Genomic DNA, 19823 nt, shown 5'->3' with positions numbered 1-19823 from the left:
CAACGGCAGTGTCCTCATTTCCCTTCCGCGAACCCTGTGCTCCTTCCTGTGGATTGGCAAACACCCCGCTTCTCTGACCTCACGGCAACGCCGATAACGGTCGGAGCTGCCTCTTCTCCCTGCCCTGCTGGAGCCTCTCGCCCCTCTCTCCCGCAGGGAGGACGACCCACCACCCCAAAGCCCGCTTTGCCAATGGCCCCCTGTCCTGGAAAGAGGGGCGACGGGTCAGGGCGTCCCCACCACCAGCCAAGCCCCGGTCTCCCGAGTGTCCTGCAGGCATGGCGTCTGCGCCCATAAGCCGGACACCTCCAAGCTTGGGGGTGGCAAGGAGGTGTGAGCATGCGGGGACATAAGGCAAGACCCAAGTTGTGGCTGTACGGGCTCTCTCCCACTTAGCCAACTGCTAGGTTTTCTCAGTGCCAATGGGCACAGGGAGGGGAAAGCCTGGCTTCATCCCAGAGCAGGAATAACACCTTCTCCGAGAAGGTCTTTCTCCATGGCTACAAGCAACGCTTTTGCTGGCAAACCAGCTCGGACCAGGATGGAGGTGGATTATCCACAAGCAGGAGCAGAGCTTCGCAAAGCAGCTGGCGGGTTGGGAGATTAAATACTGCATTTGCAAGCTGCACATTTAGGAGATCTGGGCTCTGCCGGCAAGCACAGGCCTGCACCGTGGCTGTGCTCAGCACAGGAGTGAGCAAGAGACCCGCCGGCAGGGATCCTGGCCCTGTGGGACGCTGTAGAGTGAATCCTTCGACCGGCCTTCCCCTTGCCTGCCTAGTGATAGTCACTGGAGACGATCATAACGGCTTCCTGCCCCTTCAAAAAAAATTCCTCCCGCCTCCTTTGTCACTTCATATCTTATCAAAATCGTGCTCGTGGTGCTTTGCTCACAGCGCTTTCATCTGCCTCAGCCTCAGCAGGATACTGTAGGCTGTTAAGGTTCCATTAGCATGGGGGGACCTCACCAGGCTGGAGAAACGGGCTGCAAGGAACCTCATGGAGTTCAGCAAAGACAAATGCCAAATCCTGCCCCTGGGTGGAAGAGCCCCCACGCAGGGGCACGGTGGAGAGCCAAGAAGCAATGGGGACAAGCTGGAACTTGGGAAATTCCCATTAGATACTGGAAAAAAATTTTTCACTGTGAGGGCAGTAAGACACTGGAAGAGGGGCCCAAAGAGGTGGGGAATCTCCATCCTTGGAGAGATTCAGTGCTCGAATGGACATGGCCCTGAGCGACCCACGCTGCCATCCCTCCGCGCCTCAGTTTCTCTTGCCGTAAGATGCTGCTGCCCGTCCTCCCGGGCGCGCTGAGGACACTGTCGCCTCGGTTGGCGCCAGGCTGGTCGAAGGGAAACTGCGCAGCATTGAGAGACTCCAGTTGGGTCTGTGGCTCCAAGGAGCCTTTGCTAGCCCAGGTTCCAGCTGAGCCCTCGGAGGCTCACCCACACGGATAGCTTACGCATGCGCCTACGGGAGAGAGACCTGGGACAGCCTCCGACAGAGCACGAACATTTTTAATGGGCACAATTCTGATGTACAAGCACAGTCATTAAACTTCTACGCCATATAAAAATATAGAAACATTCAACAAAATAACAAAAATAGATTATTTCAGCTGCTAGAGGGTGTCGCGGAGGCAGAGTTATTCAGTCTTCACTGGGGAAGGACCCTCTCGGTAACCACCACTGCCACAAGGGGTGAAGATGGGGCCTTTCCCACCTGCTGCCCCACGACAAATGCAGAGGATGGTCCTGGGCACAACGGAGGAGACATCAGGAGGCACCGGAGACCCCGGCTCTGTCCTCCGCCTGTCGCCGCAGCCCTCATCCCCAGCGCGAGCGAGGAGGGCCCGGCCCATGCCGTGCACATCCTTCCACCTGGGAGGCAGCCCTGTCCCCCCATGGCTCTGCCCCGCGCAGGCTCAGGGAGGGGGCTGCCCAGCTGAGGGCTGCACCCGCTGCCCTGGCAGGACCCCGCAGCCCGGGCCGTGGCATGGAGCGAAGGAGAGGCAAGGCGGCATGAGCGGGTGCTGGGCGAGGGGCAGCGCTTGCCATGGCCGGGGTGCGTGGGTGCAGCGGGAAGCGGGCGGGAGTGTGTGGCCACGGACAGTGCCGGGCTTCACGCGGCCAGACCTCGGTGCAGGTTTCTCTGCGTTCCTGGTAGCCGTGTGGGGCAGGTGCAGTAGCAAAGCATGACGGCTTCGGCTCCCTCCCCGCGGCCGTCCTCCTTGCCAGGAGACCCAGCGCCGGCCTGGAGCCGTGCTGGCGAGGGAGCCCCGCGGCGCTGGCTCAGTCAGGATGGGTTTGGCTGCTGTTGGGCTGCAGTTTCATACTGTCAGAGCTGCTCTGGGAGTCAGAGGACTTTTTAGCCTGCAGCACCATTGTCCAGTACCAGAGGAAGATGAGGAAACCTGGGAGAGGGGCGAGAAAGGGCGGGTGAAGAACTCCTTTAAGGGACCACCAAAAATAGGATGCAAGAATGAGCTGGCCAGCCTGCCAAGGCCAGCTCCTCTTGTTCCTATCGCCGCTGGCCCTGTCAATACGCCACGAACGCCCTGGGGCAGCTTGTGCCTTTCAGGGGACCCCATAGCCACAGGCTCACCTTGGAGAGAGTTGATGATGGTGAAGATGTAGAGGGAGACAAGGCGGAAAACGCCGGAGGTGAAGGAAAAGAAGACCAGTGCCCATGGGATGCCCAGCAGGACGCTCAGCCCAAAGAGGGCTAGGACATGCTTGAACTTGTGGCCTTTCTTGTTCTGCCTGAGGATCTCCCGGACCATGGCCCCCAACATGACCGAGTTAAAGAGGAACACCAGGCTGAAGAAACCCAGGTTCACTATGTTGTGGATCAGAGGGCTTGTGATCCAGCATCTAGAGAGTGGAGAAAGGGCAGAGGGTTATGCTTTGTTGTCCTACAGGGGCACAAGCAGGACAGGTCAGGGGAAGCCGACATGAAGGTGCCTGGCAAACTCAGCACCCAGCTCAGTTAAACACAGAGGGGGATTCCCCCCCACCTTATGCAAAGACCCAAAGAAGCCAGTAAAACCACAGCCTGTCAAGCTAAGGAAAGTCTATAGGACACATCAGCAGTTCAACCAGCTGACTTTATCTAAGACCAGGGACCAAGTAACCCATTTCCCATGACTTACATGGTTGCGTTGGTGAATTTGCCACCAATGGATTCATACACTGGAATGGAGAATGGGCCATAGTTTGTCCAGTTAGCAAAGAAGATCAACGTCACGCAAAAGAAGGGGAGACCTGGGTATCAAGAACAGAATGAAGCAGCAGCCATAATCCCTTGGCCCTCAGACCTACTGGAAGGACTCATTGTCCCTTTCTCCTTGCATGGAGTACGAAATGGCATCCTCTCTCCTCGGGGTGAATCAAGGATAGAGCACGCAAAAAGGATGCCTGGCGTTAGCCCTAGACGGGCAGTGAGTTGTGCTGCACAGCCCACAGTCAGTGGGTCTCTGAGAGTCATAGATTTTTAGGCCACAAAAGATCATGAGATCTTGTTATTGCAGCATCCTGCCCAAAACGAGGCAGGGATACTCCTTTCTTTCTTTCACCAAAGCTCTCTCTCCTGTCTGTCCTGGATGTTTCCTTTAGAAAGAGAACATCCCATCGCTACTTAAAGACCCCAAGTAGTGGCTATCACATGCTTCTCTTGCTGTGCCACCCCAAGGGTGAACTGCCCTTGAAGCTATAGCTCCAGCTTCTGCTCTCAGTCACTAAGTCTTCTGCCGTGACAGAAAGACCCCTCTGCTCTCAGAATCTGCTCCCCCGTATCTACATCTACATTCCTCATCCAGGCACCATATACAGTAAGAAAGACTTCTAGGGGCAGAATCTGAATCTACCTATGTGTCTCCTACATCCTGCTGCCCCAGCCCTTGGCATGTTTCTGCCTCTCCCAAACTCACCCCAGCCCACTAGGCAGAGCTTGAGGAGGAAGTGATTGTGGTAGGCATTGAAGACTTCGATCACAAGCCGGTAGAGGTTGTAGCCCTCGATGCCCATCCATGTCAGGCAGCTCAGGAGAGAAAAGTGCAGAAATAGACCCCCAGCTCGGCAGGTTGCCTCACTGCTGCTGGAAGCTAAGTGCTCTGAGATGAGGAAGTTGACGTCCAGGAGGAAGATGGCGCCCAGCAGGTTCATGTGGATGTGCATGCTTGTGATTTGGTCCCGTTGCTTGCTTCTGGAAAAGTGAGAGGGAGAGATCTCACCACCATGCCTGGCCATTTTCCTCAGCTCAGTGCCCCACAACACCCCAAGGCTCCAGCTGGAGTAAAACTCACCCTAATCAGAAGAGTAAGGAGACCCTCTGTTAGTGTCAGGGGGCTAAGTGCCTAATCCCCCACACGGGAACAACTATTATACATACAAATCCAGATCCCTCCAGGTAGCTCTGTATTGCAAATCCAGAGCATGGGGGGAATAGAGTGACATATTTTCAGCCTCTCTATCATCCACGTAGGATCAGTGACACTACTTGAGAGAACACCCTCCTGTTCTTCACTGGACCCTTGAAAAGATCTTTGCAGGCCTCTGCTTGCTGGATCCATGATAATAACCAAGCTGATTTTCCAAAATCACTGAAAACAGTAGATGTTTTAGAGAGCCCTTCAGGAGACCTGACAAAGGGGGTTGGTTTCTGGAGAGAAGGATTCAGTGCTTTCTGCAAACCTGGCTCCCTCATCATGTTTCTAGCTGGGCTATCAACTGTGTTCGAAAAGCTTGGGCCCACATAGGTCTAATAGCAAAGGAAAGGATGCACCCACAGAATGATGCACACATGGAGCATGGGGTGACCTGTCAGACTGCTAACTCATCTCTGCACCCAGACTCCAGGGCCGTACCTGAAGTAGAGGAAGAAGATGGTGCAAATGGATGCCAAAGCTGAGATAAGACAGCCAATGTATGTTATGATACTCAGATAATCCCTGTGTATATAGGTGATCTCCGGGGATGATACCTGAGAAGAAGGAGGAACAAGAACCGCAGTAAGGGAGAAGTTCTGCAGAGGGGAAGGGTGCAGAGAGCTGTGGGAAAGCAGTACCCACCATCAGTACAGCAAAGTAGGTGAGGTGGTTGCATCTGCAGTCTGTCTGGTTATCCCCCTTCACGGTTGTACAACCATAGCTATTCCAGTTACCGAAGTTTGCTGCAAGGGAGAGAGCTTGGTGAGCAGTGGGAATGCAACGGAAAAGTTTTCTGAGCTTCAGAGAAAGGTGTCCATGGCAGGGGAGAGGACAAATTTGGGGGTCCTAGTTGGCCTCATGCAGAGCACACAGCGACAAGAATAAATATTTATGTAGGACTGCCACCCTCAGAGGCATCAGCATCCACCCGTGGAGAGGGAGAGCGCTGTTAGGTTAGCTATGGAGGGAAAAGCCTGAAATAACCCCCTGGGACAGTTTTATAGAGAGCTCCCTGGAATTAGAGAAGGGAAGGGAGATGCAAATGACTTATACCACTAACAGGAGGTGTGTGAAGGTGAGGAGGATATTTTTCTCACTGCTACACACCAGCTGGGTTAGCCCTGCTGGTTCCTCATTGTTGGTATGTGCAACAGCAGAATGAGCAAAGACTATGTTCCACTTCACACCCAGATGCAGAAGCTCCCACACCCAGATACTCACTGGTGGTGTCCTCCTGCCAGAAGACACACAGCGGGGTCACATTCCTCTGAAATGACAGAAGCATGGCCCCTGATCAGGATGCATCTCTGGGTTTGTCACACAGATGGTAAATTTGGTAGGGGGAAAAATGGGGCAGGAGGTTAAAAGTTTTCAGGAGACAAAGTGGGCCATATCATGAGTGTGGGCTCAACACAGAGACCATTTTCTGACACATCTGCAGTGGCATCTCCTGGACAGGAGCAGGCAGAGCCCCAGAGAGAGCACAAGATGAAAATGTGGTTGTGGTACAGCCCCAGAACACCTAGTAGATTTTACTAGCAGGCTGAGGGCATGGACATGGACCTGCTGAATTGTGACCACGCTCTGAGCTGGCAGGGTCTGAGCTCTTCTTGCCTCTCTATTCCTGGAGGGGTCACGTTTAATGAGGCTGTTTCCTCCACCTACCGGCAATTGGTTGTGGAAGAAAGTGAGGACCACAGGGTCAGAGAGGTTGGCCACTACTGTGTCCACCAGGGAGATGCCGACCACCTTGTCACCCAGGACACGACTGCTGTTTTCATCCTGTGGGAGAAGAGGAGGAGATGGTGGCAACGTGGGAAAAGAGAGCTGCCAGGCATGAAGGTGATGAGAGTTCCCAGAAACCCAAAGGCAGAGGTCCCGTGCCTCTTTCCTTGTCATGTCTCTACCTCACACTCACAGTGCCCAGGCCTCTCTCCTGGATCAGTGGCTCACACGCTGGGACTGAGGTCCACATGGCAGCAGTATCTATTGAGCATAGCTGTCTGCACTCCTGTTCCCTCCTTCCAGTTCAAGTAGAGGCAAAAGCACTTCCGCATTGTGACCGTCTATCTCAACCATGGGCAAATGTTTAAAACACACCACAAACCCTCTCCCCACACATGCTAGGTCCTTTCTGTCAACTATAAAGCAAAGCAAGATGAATGCCACCCTTGGCAACAGCACTGGCACCGTGTCTCCTTTTCCTTGCACTGTTTCTCCATGACTTAGGGAGTCATGGCTGACTGGCTGCAGTCAAGCATGTCCCAATCAGCAGTTTGTTTTAAACAGTCTGCCCCCACGGTGTCCTGTGGTTGTGTTCAGCTCAGCACCTTTGCAGCACCTTCTCCAAGTGAGCAGCTGCCCACCTGGCCTGGGTGCCACAGGCTTAACCTGTTTGGGGCTGGCTGAGGATCGCAGAGGGCTGCAGGAGGAGCAGAGGTAAAGGCAAAGCCTGGCTGAACTGGAGGTGATGTTACAGGGTGCAGCTCTGCCAAGAGTGGCCAGGCAAGGCTAGCAAAGAGCCTGGGAGAAGGATGCTCTGCACTTATTAGTAAGAGCAGTTTCTGCTCCAGCTGGCTCTGCGTTGCCCTGTACAGCCAGCCCCTCCTTGCACAGCAGAGGCACCCCACCATACCATACCCGGCCATTACCTGGAACATGGTCTGGCTGTTGATGTCCATGAGGAGCACCCTGTGCTCCACTGTCTCCTCCCTGTCCTTCACTTTTGTGAACAGGCTGCTTGGCAGGTCCACCGTGAACCCATGGACTTCTCTGCCCTCCTGCAACAAGAAACCCATCGGAGAAGACAGGTTGGGAGGGTGTCTGAGGATGCAGGAGGACTGAGATTGCCAGGGCAAGCCGCACATGAGCTAGGGCATCAGCTGGCATTGCATGGCCAGGGAGCTCCCGCTGCCTTGCACCAGCTGTGGAGCCGGGCAGCGCCTGACTGCGGCTCCGGGCCCCCTGCACAGTCCACGCAGAGGCTGCGGAGCGAAGGAGAAGCGATCCCTGGACTACAGTCCAGTCCCCTGATATGGCCCTTCCTCCTGTCCCAGTCACAGACCCTCCCGGCTGCTTGAGGAGACACTTCCCTGCCCCTCTCTGCTGCTCTCTTCTGCTAACCCCTTCCCAGCAAGGCCCTGGGAGGGGACAGCGAGGTGTTTCCCAGAGGTCACAAGTCAGAAAGTCAGAGCATCACTGCAGCCCCTCACCACCTTCCAAAAAGGGCCAAGAACAAGGAGGGCTCTGGCAAGTGCCTCCATCAAAGCTCCAGCAATGACCATGCTGGGCCACGGGGGTCACAGCCGCAGATCCTTGCCCCGAGCAACTCTTGGCTGGCAGGACTCTCCTCCCCAGCTCTGGAGCCGTGCTTTCATCCTCACACGCTCTGCTGCTCAGCTCCCAGCCTGAACTCACCTCTCTCCAGGAAGCAAAGGCCACGTCTTGAGGAGCTTGACCAGGTTCGATCTTCAGGACAGTCGCATGCACGGCAGCCTGCCCAAAGGTCCGGTTCTGCCCTTCAAACTCCACCTTGGCCAGCTTCTTCTCAAACTCCTGCAGTTTGCTGTTGGGGAAAAGCAGGGCGCAGAGTGAGTGGGAGACAGCAGGCACAAGTTCTGCTCTGAAGGCCTCCATCGTCCAGCCAGGAAAAAGAGACGTGTAAATATCCTGGCACCGTGGGTAAGCTCAATAAATACCCCCTGTTTTAATAAAGTCATTGCATGGCCTTCACCTGCGCCCTGGCGGGCTGCATTGGGCTGACCGGTGAGAGGCCGTGAGCCTAAGGAGGAGGGCTTGGGAATGGCTTGAACCAGGAACTCACTTGCGAAAGGTCCTGTGCATCGGGACTCCCGCAGCCGCTGCAGGGGACTGCACCATGAGGTTGTCTAAGTCGGTTAGCTCCTTTTCCACATCTTGCTCCCAGATGGGCATGTTTTCTGGAGAGGCTGGCAGGAGCACAAAAGGAAACACTGTGAGAAAAACGGGCAGAGCCAGCTTCCTCCATACCCCAAGCCACCCTCGGGCTGTGGGCTGACTCCCCAGGGGACTGAGCCCTAGCAGACCACAGGGAGCAGAAAGCAGAGGGTTTCAGTGTGGCCCTCAGGAAGAGCAACCAGAGACTGGGACCTAGTGGGCTGCTTCTGGTCACCTTGGGCAGCCAGAATGAGCAGCTGGAGCTCGGCTGCAACAGAGGATATCGAGGCCAGGCTGTCTAAGCTTAGCTAGGCGTCTAGCAGTGCAGGCAGGAGCCTTGGAGATCTCTGCAAGGCACACGAGTCCCCTGGATTTTGGTGGGCCAAAGCACTTCTGAAAATCTGAGTAATCTTCTGCCTTCATCTTTAGGAACCTGCTTACCCAGAGAAACGTGGGTATCAGGGGCTGCCTCTAGGCTGCTTCAAGCAAAACTACTTCTACTACTTACCAACCCTGAGCAGTGTCCTTAGACCACTGTGCTACAACAAATTATCAGTACAACAGAGTTGCTCTGCTGAATGGTAGAGTGTGTTGGGGATGAAATTAACTCTTCTTTCACTAAAATAACATTGAGTTGCCTTTACCAGGGAAGAAGTAATCAGATGCACTCTCAAGGGAGGTGTTCTTCTGGCCCTTCAAAATATAGGACACATTGAAGATAGAGCTGCTGTTCTTTTCAGTCTTCTGATTTTCTTTGCCCCAAATGATGTTACCAGACAGGTCTTTTCCCAGGAGAAAGTTCTGCTTTCCGTACGCAAGTTTGAGGGTCCTGTTGGGCTTGAACCAGTAGATGCAGAAGCGGTACCTGCCCAAAGTCGGAGGCAAGCTGTACTTGTAATAAGAGTTTCTCCGGTTTGGCAAAAAGGGCCTTTTTATTATCAGCGCCTGGGCCGTGTTCTCAATGGAGATGCTGGCAGGGCCATGCTCGTAGATCACAGAACTGTTTTCAGTTTGATTTCGTTCACCACAGAAGCGGAAGTCCTCTTCTTGGTGGCTGCTCTCCCCCATCTCTGCATTGCACAAACGCAGGGAAACGTTCGCCTCAGTCAGAGGGGCTCCAGGGGCCGGGACAGCCACCCCCCGGCAAACCAACTGCTGCCACATCAGCAGTCACGTGTGTTACAACTCTGCCACCCCGTTGGCCCAGGCTCTCCCCCAAACATGCATGATCCCATCGTTGGCTGACATGAGTGACTTAAGCCAGCTCGGTGACTTGCCCACAGTTACGCTCGGAGGTTTCACCGGTGAGCCGAGGCTCCTCAGGACACAGGACCTCCCCTCTCTCTCTGGGCCCCAACCTCTCCCAGATGCAGGTCCCCAGGGCTGACAAAGCCCAATAAAGCAAAGGGTTTCTCCATCTCCACAGGGTCCCTGGAAAGGACCAGACCACCTCCAGGCCCCTGCCCTGGAAAACCCAATGAACCAGGAGCAAGAGGGGAACTCAAGCTTGCAAACAAGCCCACAAGACACTTCTAGAAACTACATTGCAAATACCTCTAGGTATCCCTCAGTCCTCCCATTTTGGGGCTGCCAATTACTTCCAGCAGCCCAAATCTGGCCAGCCCAGAACAGGACATGGCTTGGGGGAGCCTACCTGGGAGCGGGAAGAGAAGGAGCAGAAGGAAGCGTTCCATCATGGATGCTCTCTCTGCTTTGGGTACCTCCGAGGAGAAAGCAGCACCTAGAAGGTCACAAAGAAAAGGAGCCACGTGAGTAATTTGGGATGCCAGGAGTATTGCCCGCAGCCACGATGCAGGGTCAGGGGACAGAGAGCAAGGTCCAGCTGCTGCTTGGGTGGAAAAGCAGAAGCGCCTTGCTCGCCTTTCAGGCCCTCAAAGGGGCTATCAGCCAGGTCCTGCAGGAAGAGCTCCCTGGTGCCATTGCCACCAGGCAGAGCCATGGATACCAGGACACCCAGCACGGCTGGAAGGACTTCAGGTGTGAGGGAGCCCGGCCCTTGTGCCCTTAGCACGGAGATGGTGCCTCACCACACCCTGCATGCACCCCAACCGCTAACAACTCAGCACAGCAAGGGATCCCTGTTCCTCTTGCTGCTTCAGCACTTGGTTCATTTGCTGACTTGTTATCATGGGCAATAGGAACAGAAGGAAACGGCGGTTTCCTACTTTACCAGGCCTGGATTTATTTTCACTGGTGCTTTCAGCTCCTAGAGATTAGCTGAGGGGCTGGTCACATTGCCAGTCACTTTGTGGCCAGCAAATGGGGCTGCGCTGACAGATAAATCCTGAGCAGCCAGGCCAGCAGAGATGAAGGCGGAGCAAGGTCCAGAGGAATAACCTGCTCTGGGTCCCCCGTTTGCAAAGTCAACCATTTCCTTTTGTAGCATAAAAGCACAGCTGCTGGGAACGTGGTTTGGGCCAGCTCGGTTCACCTCAGACATTGCTGCCTGCTGGTCACTGCCAGGTCTGGCCTGGACTGCAGGTAAAACGAGCTGCCTGGACACAAGTCTCATGGAAGGGGTACGTGGGCCACGAACCAGCAACACTCACCAGAGCCAGGTGCAATCCCGCTCCGGTTTGGGAGAGGAAAGCTGAGCATGGGAACTCTACGGCTGCCACACGGGTCATGCGGATGGGAACGTGCCCCTGGCCAGGCTTTAGGGGACTGGTGGCCCTATGCCAGCGCCTGCTGCCACGACCAACAGCCACTTCCACCCCACGTGCTTCCTCCCCGCGAGGGTTTTTGCTCCTTTGAGGCATCCTGGCCCAGCCCCTGCAACCCGCGCTCCTGCTTGCCCTACGCTGACGTCTCTGCGGTCCCGGGGCCAGGGAAGGCAGCCCGGGGCTACTGCTCCGCGCGGAGATCAGCCGAGCGGCCGCCAGAGCGCGGGGCTGATGGCTCCTTCCCTGTCCTCTGACACAGCCCCGTCTCGCAGCAGGAGCGCCGGGGCGCGCGGAGCGGCTCCCTCCCACGCTCAGCCTCCTCGCCCAGCCCCGAGCACCCGGGGTGGATGGGGCTCTGCCCTCTTCTGAGGAAAGCAGCCTTCCTCCGCTCCCCGCTCGCGGCCCAAACTGCAGTCACTTGGTCGCAGTGCGGCTTTTCGCAGTGTGAGTCAGCCCTGCCTCTACCCACAGTGCCGCGGCGCTGGCCCCGCACGGGGGGCCAGGAAGAAGCTGTCCAAGCAGTGGCTCCGCGAGTGGAGATCCCGGCTGTCAGCCGGGCTGTAGTCCCGGGCGCTCCTCCCTGCCGGGCTCGCGCCGCGGCACTGGATCCCCTTGCACCAGCAGAAATTCTCTAGCAAGCTTCTACACCAGGCTATTCAAGACACTAAGTCACCAAAGGGTTGCAGGGAAGGTCTCAAGAGTGGGAACCTAAGACAAAAGTGGTACGAGATGGGTTTAAACCAAATGAAACAAGGACTTCTGCATGCAGACAGGGAATTCCAGCAATCCCTGGAGGCGGCGGAGGCGAGGGTCAAAAAGGGACCAGGCACATTCATGGAGAGCAGGTCCATAAACAGATGCGGAAAGGATGCACCCGCGGACGTCACCCGCCCAGCAATGCCGGGCGTGGGGGAGTACGAGGGAAACGCTCGGCAGAAATCGGCCAGGCACATGTGCTCTCCCTAAATAGCATCCCCTAATGCCACTGGCGGGGACGGGGCACGGACCTGATGTTCATTCTTATGGCCAAAGTCATTCCAACCATGCGGAAATCGGCTCTCCCGGGCTCTCCCTGCCCCGGCATCAGTCTGCACAGCCCCAAATAAGCCCTTCTGCCCCAGCGTCACCCCGCCGCGGCCTTGGTGATGCCAACGCAGCAAGCATGGCTGCTGAAAACCCCTTTCTGCCCCCAGCCCAGCTGCACCCACCACCACGCGGCCCTTGCACGGATGTTTATAGTGAGCCGTGGTCTCCCTGCGGAGCAGCGGCAGGGTCCGAGGGCCCCGGGGAGCGGAGCCATCCCGGTGGCGCTGCCCTGCCTGCCGCCCCGGCGAGCCAGAGCTGATGCTCTGAATTAATCACGTCTGTCCGTCGCCCCTTGCCAGCTCCCCGTCGCCCTTCTCTAACCAGCCTGGCAACGTCCTCTGGGTCCCCATCTCCCCTGCTCAGCTCTGATCCATCTCTTTTTCCGCCCTTTCTCCCCTCGGTCCACTCGATCTCTCCTTTTTTTTGCCTCCCCTCTCTTTCCCCCGCGACCCAGCCACCTCTCCCCACTCGTCCCCTCTCTCGCACGAGTCCCCCCTCTCCGCAGCTCCCAACCTGTGCAGGCACCGAAGACAGCCCAGATGAGGCCTGTGACGACCGGGTGCCTCCCGTGCCGGAGGTGCGAAGCGGATGCCTGGAAGGGTCCGGGTGCCAGGAGGGGATGGCACGGGACGGGATGGCACAGGATGGGACGGCATGGGACGGGATGGCCTGTGGTACCCCACACGTGTGAGTGCAGGGCGTCCCCGGAGAGCAGGAGGCTGGGGGACAGAGCGGGCATGGGGGACCTCAGCGACAAGGCCGGGCGCCCCGCTCTGAGGCGTCCTCCCCCCAGAGCCTGCCACAGCGCTGGGAGCCCAAAGGTGCTAACGGACCCATGTGTCCCAGCTAACCACGCGTTTCTCACCCTCGGGCCCTCCCGCCTCGCTTCGTCCCGTCCCCGGGGCCACCCCGTTAACCACAGCTCCGTCTCAGCTACGCCGTCTGCCCGCTCTAGAGGCATCTCACCCTTTCCTCGCCGCGGCCTCAGCCGCCCTCGACGCAGCGATAGCTGGTGGCCGAGGCCGGCTGGGACACGGCGCGCGAGCCGGCCTCACGCCAGCAGCCCCGGCCCCGAGCGTGGCCGCTGGGCAATGCTTTGGAAAAGCTGTCCGAGGAGAAACGTCACCCGTGTTAGTCTTGACGGCACCAGCGCCCAGCAAAAGCACTTCGTCACGGACCCGGGCTGGGAAAGTCCGGACTGAGAATGGCCAACATCCAGAAAACGGAGCGGATCATGTGAAAACCCGCTCCGCCAGGACCCCATCCATACTGCAACCTGTGAGAGCCTCCAACGGAGCCTCCTGGGAGTGGAAAAGCGTCACGCGAGGGTCGGCCAGGCTGAACCCCGCAACGCTCAGCGATGCCCAAAGCCAAGACAGCGCCGGGGCCGCGTCGTGCTCCGGCGTCGCTCTCCAAATGGTCCCAGCTGAACGCGTCCGTGTTGTTAGAAAGCGGCTTGCCGCCCCGTCGCGAGGAGCTTCCTCGTCCCCCGAGCGCGCCGCCGCGGCCGCTCGCTGCCTTCACGAGTGGAGGAGGAGGAGGAGGAGGAGGAGGAGGAAGGTTCGCCGGGCAGCTCAGCTCCGTGGCCACATCCTGCGCCCGCGCATCGCCTGCCACAGCCGCTCCGCAGCAGCCCGGCCCTTGGGCAGACCCTGCTCTCCCTCGCTCCCCGTCTGCTCCGGGTAGCAGTTTGCCGCCTGGGGAAGACGGGAGCGTCGGGTTGGAAATCGTGGAAGGAGGATGGCGAAGCAAAGCCGGCTCGCGGCGGCAGGGAACGGGATGAGGATCAGAAAGCCAACGCGCCCAGCCGCGGAGTTAGGCTGGCTGCTAACGTGGCCCCAAAGACGCCCTACGAGGCGACGCGCGGGGGCTGATAACCGCACATCGAGCCGTGGGAAGCACCTGGGCTGCCTCAAAGCAACCGCTGCCGAAGCAACGCTGCCGTTAAAGCCGGGAGCAGCCAAACGCGTGCGCGCCGCGGTGCGGAGCCAACGCGCCGGGCACGCCAAGCCCGGGGCCCCGACGCCTGGGGTCGGCCAAGCTGCGCCCGCCCTCCGGAGCCTCTCCGGGCGGGAATGCCAGCTGCAGCACCAGGATGGCTCCGTCCCCCGCCGGCCGCATGCCGCCTCGGGGCTGGGCGTCGCGGCGGGCTCCGCCTGGGGCCGCGCTCGCCCCGCTCGGGTTTCCCGGCCACCTGAAAAGGGGTCGGTCCCCTTTCAGCTCCGACCGTTACCGAAAGCTCGGCGCAGAGCAGAAATCCCCGCGGCGGGGGCAGCTGGCGTTTCCCCTCCGAACCGAACGGCCCCGCTCGCCCAGATGCGACGTAATGTTCGGCTGACTGCTGTTTCCTGAGCCGAAACAATAGCTGAGATAAAATCCCCCGAAAAGGCGTTTCAGTGGGACAACTCGATTCCTATCTGCTCCCACGAGAGGCAGCGCCGGAAGCGCCCGGGACACGGCGAACCGGGGCTGCCCGCAGCCAGGAGGAGGCTCGGCCCCGGCCGCCGCCGGCCCCGCGGGGCTGTCACACGCCCGGCGCTCCCCGGGAACCTTCCTCGGGCTGAGCCCATCCTCTGCCTTGCCTGCCCCGCGCCGGCTACGGTGCCCAGCTGCGCCGACGAGGCCGTCCCTTCTCCCAGGAGCTCTCCCCTTCTTAGCAATTCCTATGTCCGCTAAACCTGGAGGCAAGTGGGAAAAACAAGGCAGTATTTATTACTACCGCGAAATCTGATTGCTGTCTGGGTCACTTAGCGCCGGGAATTTGAACGCTTGGCGGCGGCATGGGCTTCTCACGTGACTTTTTTTTTCCCAAGGAGACGGGAAGGTGTTCTCATATCTTAAACAAACGCCGGAAACGAGGAGACCCAAGGGCTTTTCTCCGGCTTTTGCTTCGAGGTTTTTTTTTTTTTTAAGAGGAATACGCCAGGGCAGAACAGCTTCGCCCGACCGGGACCGGCGGTTTCGGGCCGGTGTTCGCAGCTGCGAGAGGGAGCGGGCGTCCCTCGGCCGGCGAGGGCTGCCCACGAGCGCCCCCGGCTCGCGCCCTCCCGCGCCCCCCGTCACACTGCGCCCTTGTCCTCGGTCACACGTCCGCCAGGAAGCCGGGCAAACGCCCATTATTCACCCCGTCGGCATTCGAGCGCTTCCCGGCACCGGCGGGCGCCAGGCACGCGCTCGGCCCCCGGGGGCCTGACCCCCCAGCGCGGCGGCGGATGCCCGCGGCGTTGACTCAGCAGGCGTGCCGGGCGTCCGCGCCGGGCTGCAGTCCGGCGTTTCGCTTTGCAGCCGGCTCGGGTCGGCCCCGCGCGCCCCCGGCTTGGGGCTGCTCACGGCGCTTCGCTTCGGTGGGGCTGGATTTTGCAGACAGGACAAAAGCGAAAACCAAAAAGCTGATAAAAACTCCCACGGGTCCAGCCGAACTTCTTGCCAGATCTTCTGGCCTTCACGGGCTGCCAGTAAACATCTCCTCCGGTGAAAGACGAGAGGGAGTCTCGCCCGATAGCTGGCGGGAGGACGCCGGGGGAGGATGGCACAGGCTGCTATCCACGGCTCCGGAGGCAGCAGCTTCGCTTAGAGCTTTATCTCAAATGTTCAAAATCACAAATTTTCCATTTCCTAAAAAACACCATGGCCGCAAACACCTCGGCTAACTAAACCAACCGGTGCTACCTCACTTCCTCCGGAGCGAAAGGGGAACACGCGGCACCTCGCTCGGCGGCATGCAAAGGCTGCGGATTTGGCGAGTGCTATAAATGGTCTCCAGAGGGGCAGGTGCGTTTGCAATGATTTCGGGCTCGCTGCGATCTCGGAGGAGCAGCTCGCGTCTCCCAAGGGCTCCGTTACTGATGCACGAGGGGTGGCCGGGCCAGGCCGCAAGGCGGGTTATGAAAATTTGGGGGTTGCAGCATTCCCAGCTGTGAAATGGGAACCAACAGGCGCATCTGGCCAGGGCTGGGGTTAAGACATGGGGGTTCCCCCAGCATCCCGCACCGCGCGGCGCTGCAGTCCCGACCTCGGCTTATATATACGGCTGCTCTGCCGGGCTGCCGCATACAGCGCGCGCCCACCGCCCAGCCCTTGGCCCCGGTCACGGCCGGTGGCTCCAAGCCAAAGGGCGACAAAGCTTTTCCCTGCTCTGGGCTGAGCAGGTCGGTTTGGCCGCGACGGGGTGGATCACACGGCATCCCCCAGCTTTCGGGGGAGAACGCCAAGAAGCAAGAAACACCCCGGGGCTGCGGGTTTCCTAACACGAAACTGGAAGTGTCTCCTCCCTGCCTCAAAAACCTCCCACGTCGCACAACATGTGGGCGCATAGTCCCCCCTGCGAGTGTGGGATCGGGGCCCCGCTGGCGTCCCGTGGGCATGGTGGGGACAGGGATGCTCTTTTGGGGTCTTTGGGCCACAGACCAAAGCAGGGAGTTGCTTGAACGTGACTAAGATGGCCGGATCTGCCTCTTTCCTTGAGGCACCAACACGGTCAAGGAAAATGCTCTGTCCTCCTCTGTCCTGGACAACCGGGAGCAGCTGCGAGTACAACAGACCTGCCGAGGGTCTCGTCCAGCGGTGGCCCAGGCCAGATCCACACATGGGGCAGGTCCTCCTGGACATCTTCAGCCTCCCCCTGGCCAGGCACTGACCGCAACAGTGGGGCAGTCCAGGAAGGACATCCCAAGTTGGTGTTTTCCAGCACCCGCTGCGCCGTCCTGGCCTTTACAAGACAGACCACAGTCACGGGGTAGCAGCCGTTGAAGCTGCCTGTGTCTGCTCTGTGCCGGGCTGCTGTTGGAGCTGCCATCCTTCGTCATGAGAAATCACTTGGCCTCCTCCTGTGTGTCGGCTTGCACCTTCGCTCCACCCAAAACATCCCTCTGGTTTCAACACCTTCCAAAGCTTTCTATCCCAGACGGTTCTGAAGCACCGGCGCAAAGAGTCACCACTGCTCTGCTTCCCGCGGGAGCACGCGGTGCAGAGGAAGGGGGAGTGAACGCCAACCACCGGAGCGCTCGGCGCGTTTGGTCCATGCCCGAGACCGTCGGGTGACGGTGGTCACCAGAGCAGGCGTGACGGGACCGGCTAGAGTCGGAGGAAGCACCGGTGCCTCTGTGCTTGCCGCCCACCCTGCCGTCGCGCTGCTGTGCCACCGAGGTGGACACCCACATCCCTGGGACCTCGCGAGACGGGGCAGGCTGCCAGCACCAGCGTGGGCCCTGCCGGGGTGCGGACGTAGGTCAGCGGGCTGGAAAAAAAGGCCTTTTATATGCAGCCAGGCGTTCGTTCCTCCTCGCCTGCGCCAGGTCCCGCCTGAACGGCCCCGGCTCTGGAGAGCTGTAGGTCAGGGCAAAGCGAGGGCAGTTCCTCCAGGTCTCCTCCCCGGCCGCATGAAGCAGCTCTGCATCACTTCCCAGTCTCATGGGTGCCAGTGAAGGGAGATTTAGGGAAGCGCAAAGCAGAGCAGCCCAGAACGGCTCCGGATCGGGCTCCGAAGCTTTTCATTTTGGGCTCTGGAAGCTTTGAGACCAGCAGCAAAACTGGCACCGCGCAAGGTTTACAGCTTTCCCCGCTGCAAAAAGGCCAAGCGCAGCCGGGGGGAGGCTGCAGCGTCTCTGCGAAAGCGAAGCTCCTGGGAGCAGCAAAACCTGCGCAGCACCGAGCAGCCAAGAGTCCGAGCGGGGGTACCCGGCCCCCGCCGGGGTTTTACGTGCCCCATCTCCCTGGTCCTTCCGCAAGTCTTCTCCTGCTCCAGGGCCTTTCACTAGTCAGGTGCTGGGAGAGTCCGTCACTGATTAATACCTCCGTTAAATATTACCACCCAGCCTGGAGGGGGTCAGCGTGTGCCCTCGCTGAACGGGCGCCCGCTCCCGCGCGGGTCGGGATCACGGCGTGCCTTGCCCTCCCTGCTCCGTGTTTCCTTCCCATCGGGTTGGGGGAGGCAGGTAAGAGGCCCTGGGGGCCAAACCCCCCTCCAGGTCCCTGCCAAACGCCAGCTGTTGGGGAGCTGATGGGAAAAGAGTTGGCGGGTCCAAGCACTCCTGAAAAACAGGTGCCAGCAGGCTGCTGCCCAGCCGGTACCGCATCGGCGCGGGCTTGGCGCGGCCGTCTGTCCTCCCCCGGCCCGTGGCCTGTGAGAGTTTATCTCCCAGCCCAGCGAAGCCGCGTCGTTCGAACGCCCGCTGGCGCCGCCGAAAGGTGCGGGAGCTGCCAGCCCCGGGGTTCCCCGTCACAGCAGCGCGCAGTTGTTTGCAAACCTGTTGCTCTGCGAAGAGCAGCCCCCGGCCTGCAGGATTAAGAGCTGGATTGCAATCAACTATGCAGCGTTTTTTTAGGCCTTGGCCTGACTCATTGTGGGTGCCGTGGCGGCACAGCAAAACCTGCCATGCCTGGGATCCCGGTCAGGACCGCACTTCAAGGATTGCTCAAGGCCCAGCCTCGCTCTCCTGGGCTCGTTCTCCAAAACCACGTCTCGGTGCCAGCTCCTGGTGGCGTCTGAAGCAGGGTACCGAAGGCCTCAGACCATGAAATGAGCTCTGGCTGCGTTCCCTGCCCAACAGCAATTCAGACTCGCTGCCAACGGGTTATTCCAGGAGACTTAATTTCGCTTCTCCGGCTGGTCTCGCTGGGTTTCTGCTGGTCTCGCTGGATTCAAGGGGGGTAGCTCAGCCAGCTTGGAGGCGGTGAGCACCCTAAACCAGCTCTGAGCCCTGCAGACCCCAGCGGCGTGCCAGAACCAGCAGAAGCAGATTGAAATTCTTCATGAGGAATCCCCCGGCAGGCACTTTTGGGGAGAGCAATCACCCTGTTGAAACAAGCCTGTCGTCCTGGGGGGACGCTGCACCCTCTGCAAGGAAGGAAGAGCTGAGCGCGCTCGCGGTTGCCCCCGGGTTGGTTGGGGTGGGAAGCGGCAGCCACACGCGCTGCGCTGCGCCGCGCTGGGGTGCTCTGCTGCGCTCAGCTGTGCCGGAGGAAGCAGCCGGGAGCAGCTGGCCCTGGCGAGGCGCAGGGGGGATTCGCGACTTCCCGGCCCTGGAATTCAGCCTGGCTCCGGGGGCAGAGGAGACGGGTGCCGGGGCAGGTGAGGAAGAGCCCGATTTAGCAAGGAGAAGAACAGCCCGTAGGGATGGGCTAGCCGGCACGCAGGGACGGAGGCTTCAGTGCAGAAGTTGCACCTCAATCTTGACTAGTGCAGCGCAGCGGGGAGACCCCCGTCCGCCTCTGCCCGGCCAGAGACGTGCCACGCACCCAGCTCAGGCACGCGGGTGGGAAGTGTCCCGTCACAAGCCCGGACCACGGTACACCCCAATTCCCATCTGTGCCTCCCAGTGGCACCAGTCCCAGCAGGTGACGGATTCCCAGGGTCGTGCTGGCCTGCGGCTGGGAAGCGCTGCTGCTCAGGCCCCCAACAGCACTGCCCTGCCTGCTGCAGGGATCAGGGCCCTGCAGGGACAGTCGGGGACAGGCGCGTCCCCCACCAGCACCCGCACGCCCCGCGGACGCAGCGCCGGCGCACGCCGGCTCCCTGCCCGCACCCCAAATGCACGGAGAGCCAGAGACCCCGCAGCATCCCCTCCCCGTGCTCGCAGCAAGGGGCTGTCGGGGAGCACCGGGGATCCCCGAAAGCGAGCGCACCTGCTGCCGGCCCCCTTCCCTCCCGCCCCGCCGCCCCCGGCTCCCCGTCCCGCCGGGCCCCCGCAGCACCCCGTCGCTGCCGCTCCGCA

General features: G+C 59.5%; 1 protein-coding gene across 1 annotated transcript; it reads right to left on the bottom strand.

Annotated features, from left to right (window-relative positions):
- Positions 1-1508: 1508 nt before the first annotated feature.
- On the bottom strand, positions 1509-10074 carry ADGRG1 (adhesion G protein-coupled receptor G1). Its single transcript, XM_026087464.1, has 13 exons — positions 9996-10074; positions 8986-9411; positions 8250-8373; positions 7844-7991; positions 7078-7206; positions 6092-6208; positions 5648-5693; positions 5069-5169; positions 4865-4980; positions 3929-4203; positions 3152-3263; positions 2605-2873; positions 1509-2413 (listed from the first exon to the last, which is right to left on the bottom strand). Exons 1-13 carry the CDS (start codon positions 10036-10038, stop codon positions 2292-2294), a joined length of 2028 nt encoding a protein of 675 aa, XP_025943249.1. The 5' UTR covers positions 10039-10074; the 3' UTR covers positions 1509-2291.
- Positions 10075-19823: the final 9749 nt, after the last annotated feature.

The sequence above is a fragment of the Apteryx rowi genome, unplaced genomic scaffold, assembly GCF_003343035.1.
Source record: "Apteryx rowi isolate R43461 unplaced genomic scaffold, aptRow1 scaffold_718, whole genome shotgun sequence".
Lineage (NCBI taxonomy): Eukaryota > Metazoa > Chordata > Aves > Apterygiformes > Apterygidae > Apteryx > Apteryx rowi.
Note: the sequence above shows the minus strand (reverse complement) of the source record. Positions and strands in the feature narration are given on the sequence as shown.

Bases quoted from the DNA above. Each gene is read 5' to 3' on its own strand.
- ADGRG1 (XM_026087464.1), bottom strand. From the start codon at position 10,038: ATGATGGAACGCTTCCTTCTGCTCCTTCTCTTCCCGCTCCCAG. The intron at 8,374-8,985 runs GTAAAGGCAACT...TGCTCCTGCCAG, and splicing joins ATCTGATTACTTCTTCCCTG to CCTCTCCAGAAAACATGCCC. The intron at 5,170-5,647 runs GTGAGTATCTGG...TCTCCCTTGCAG, and splicing joins CTGGCAGGAGGACACCACCA to CAAACTTCGGTAACTGGAAT.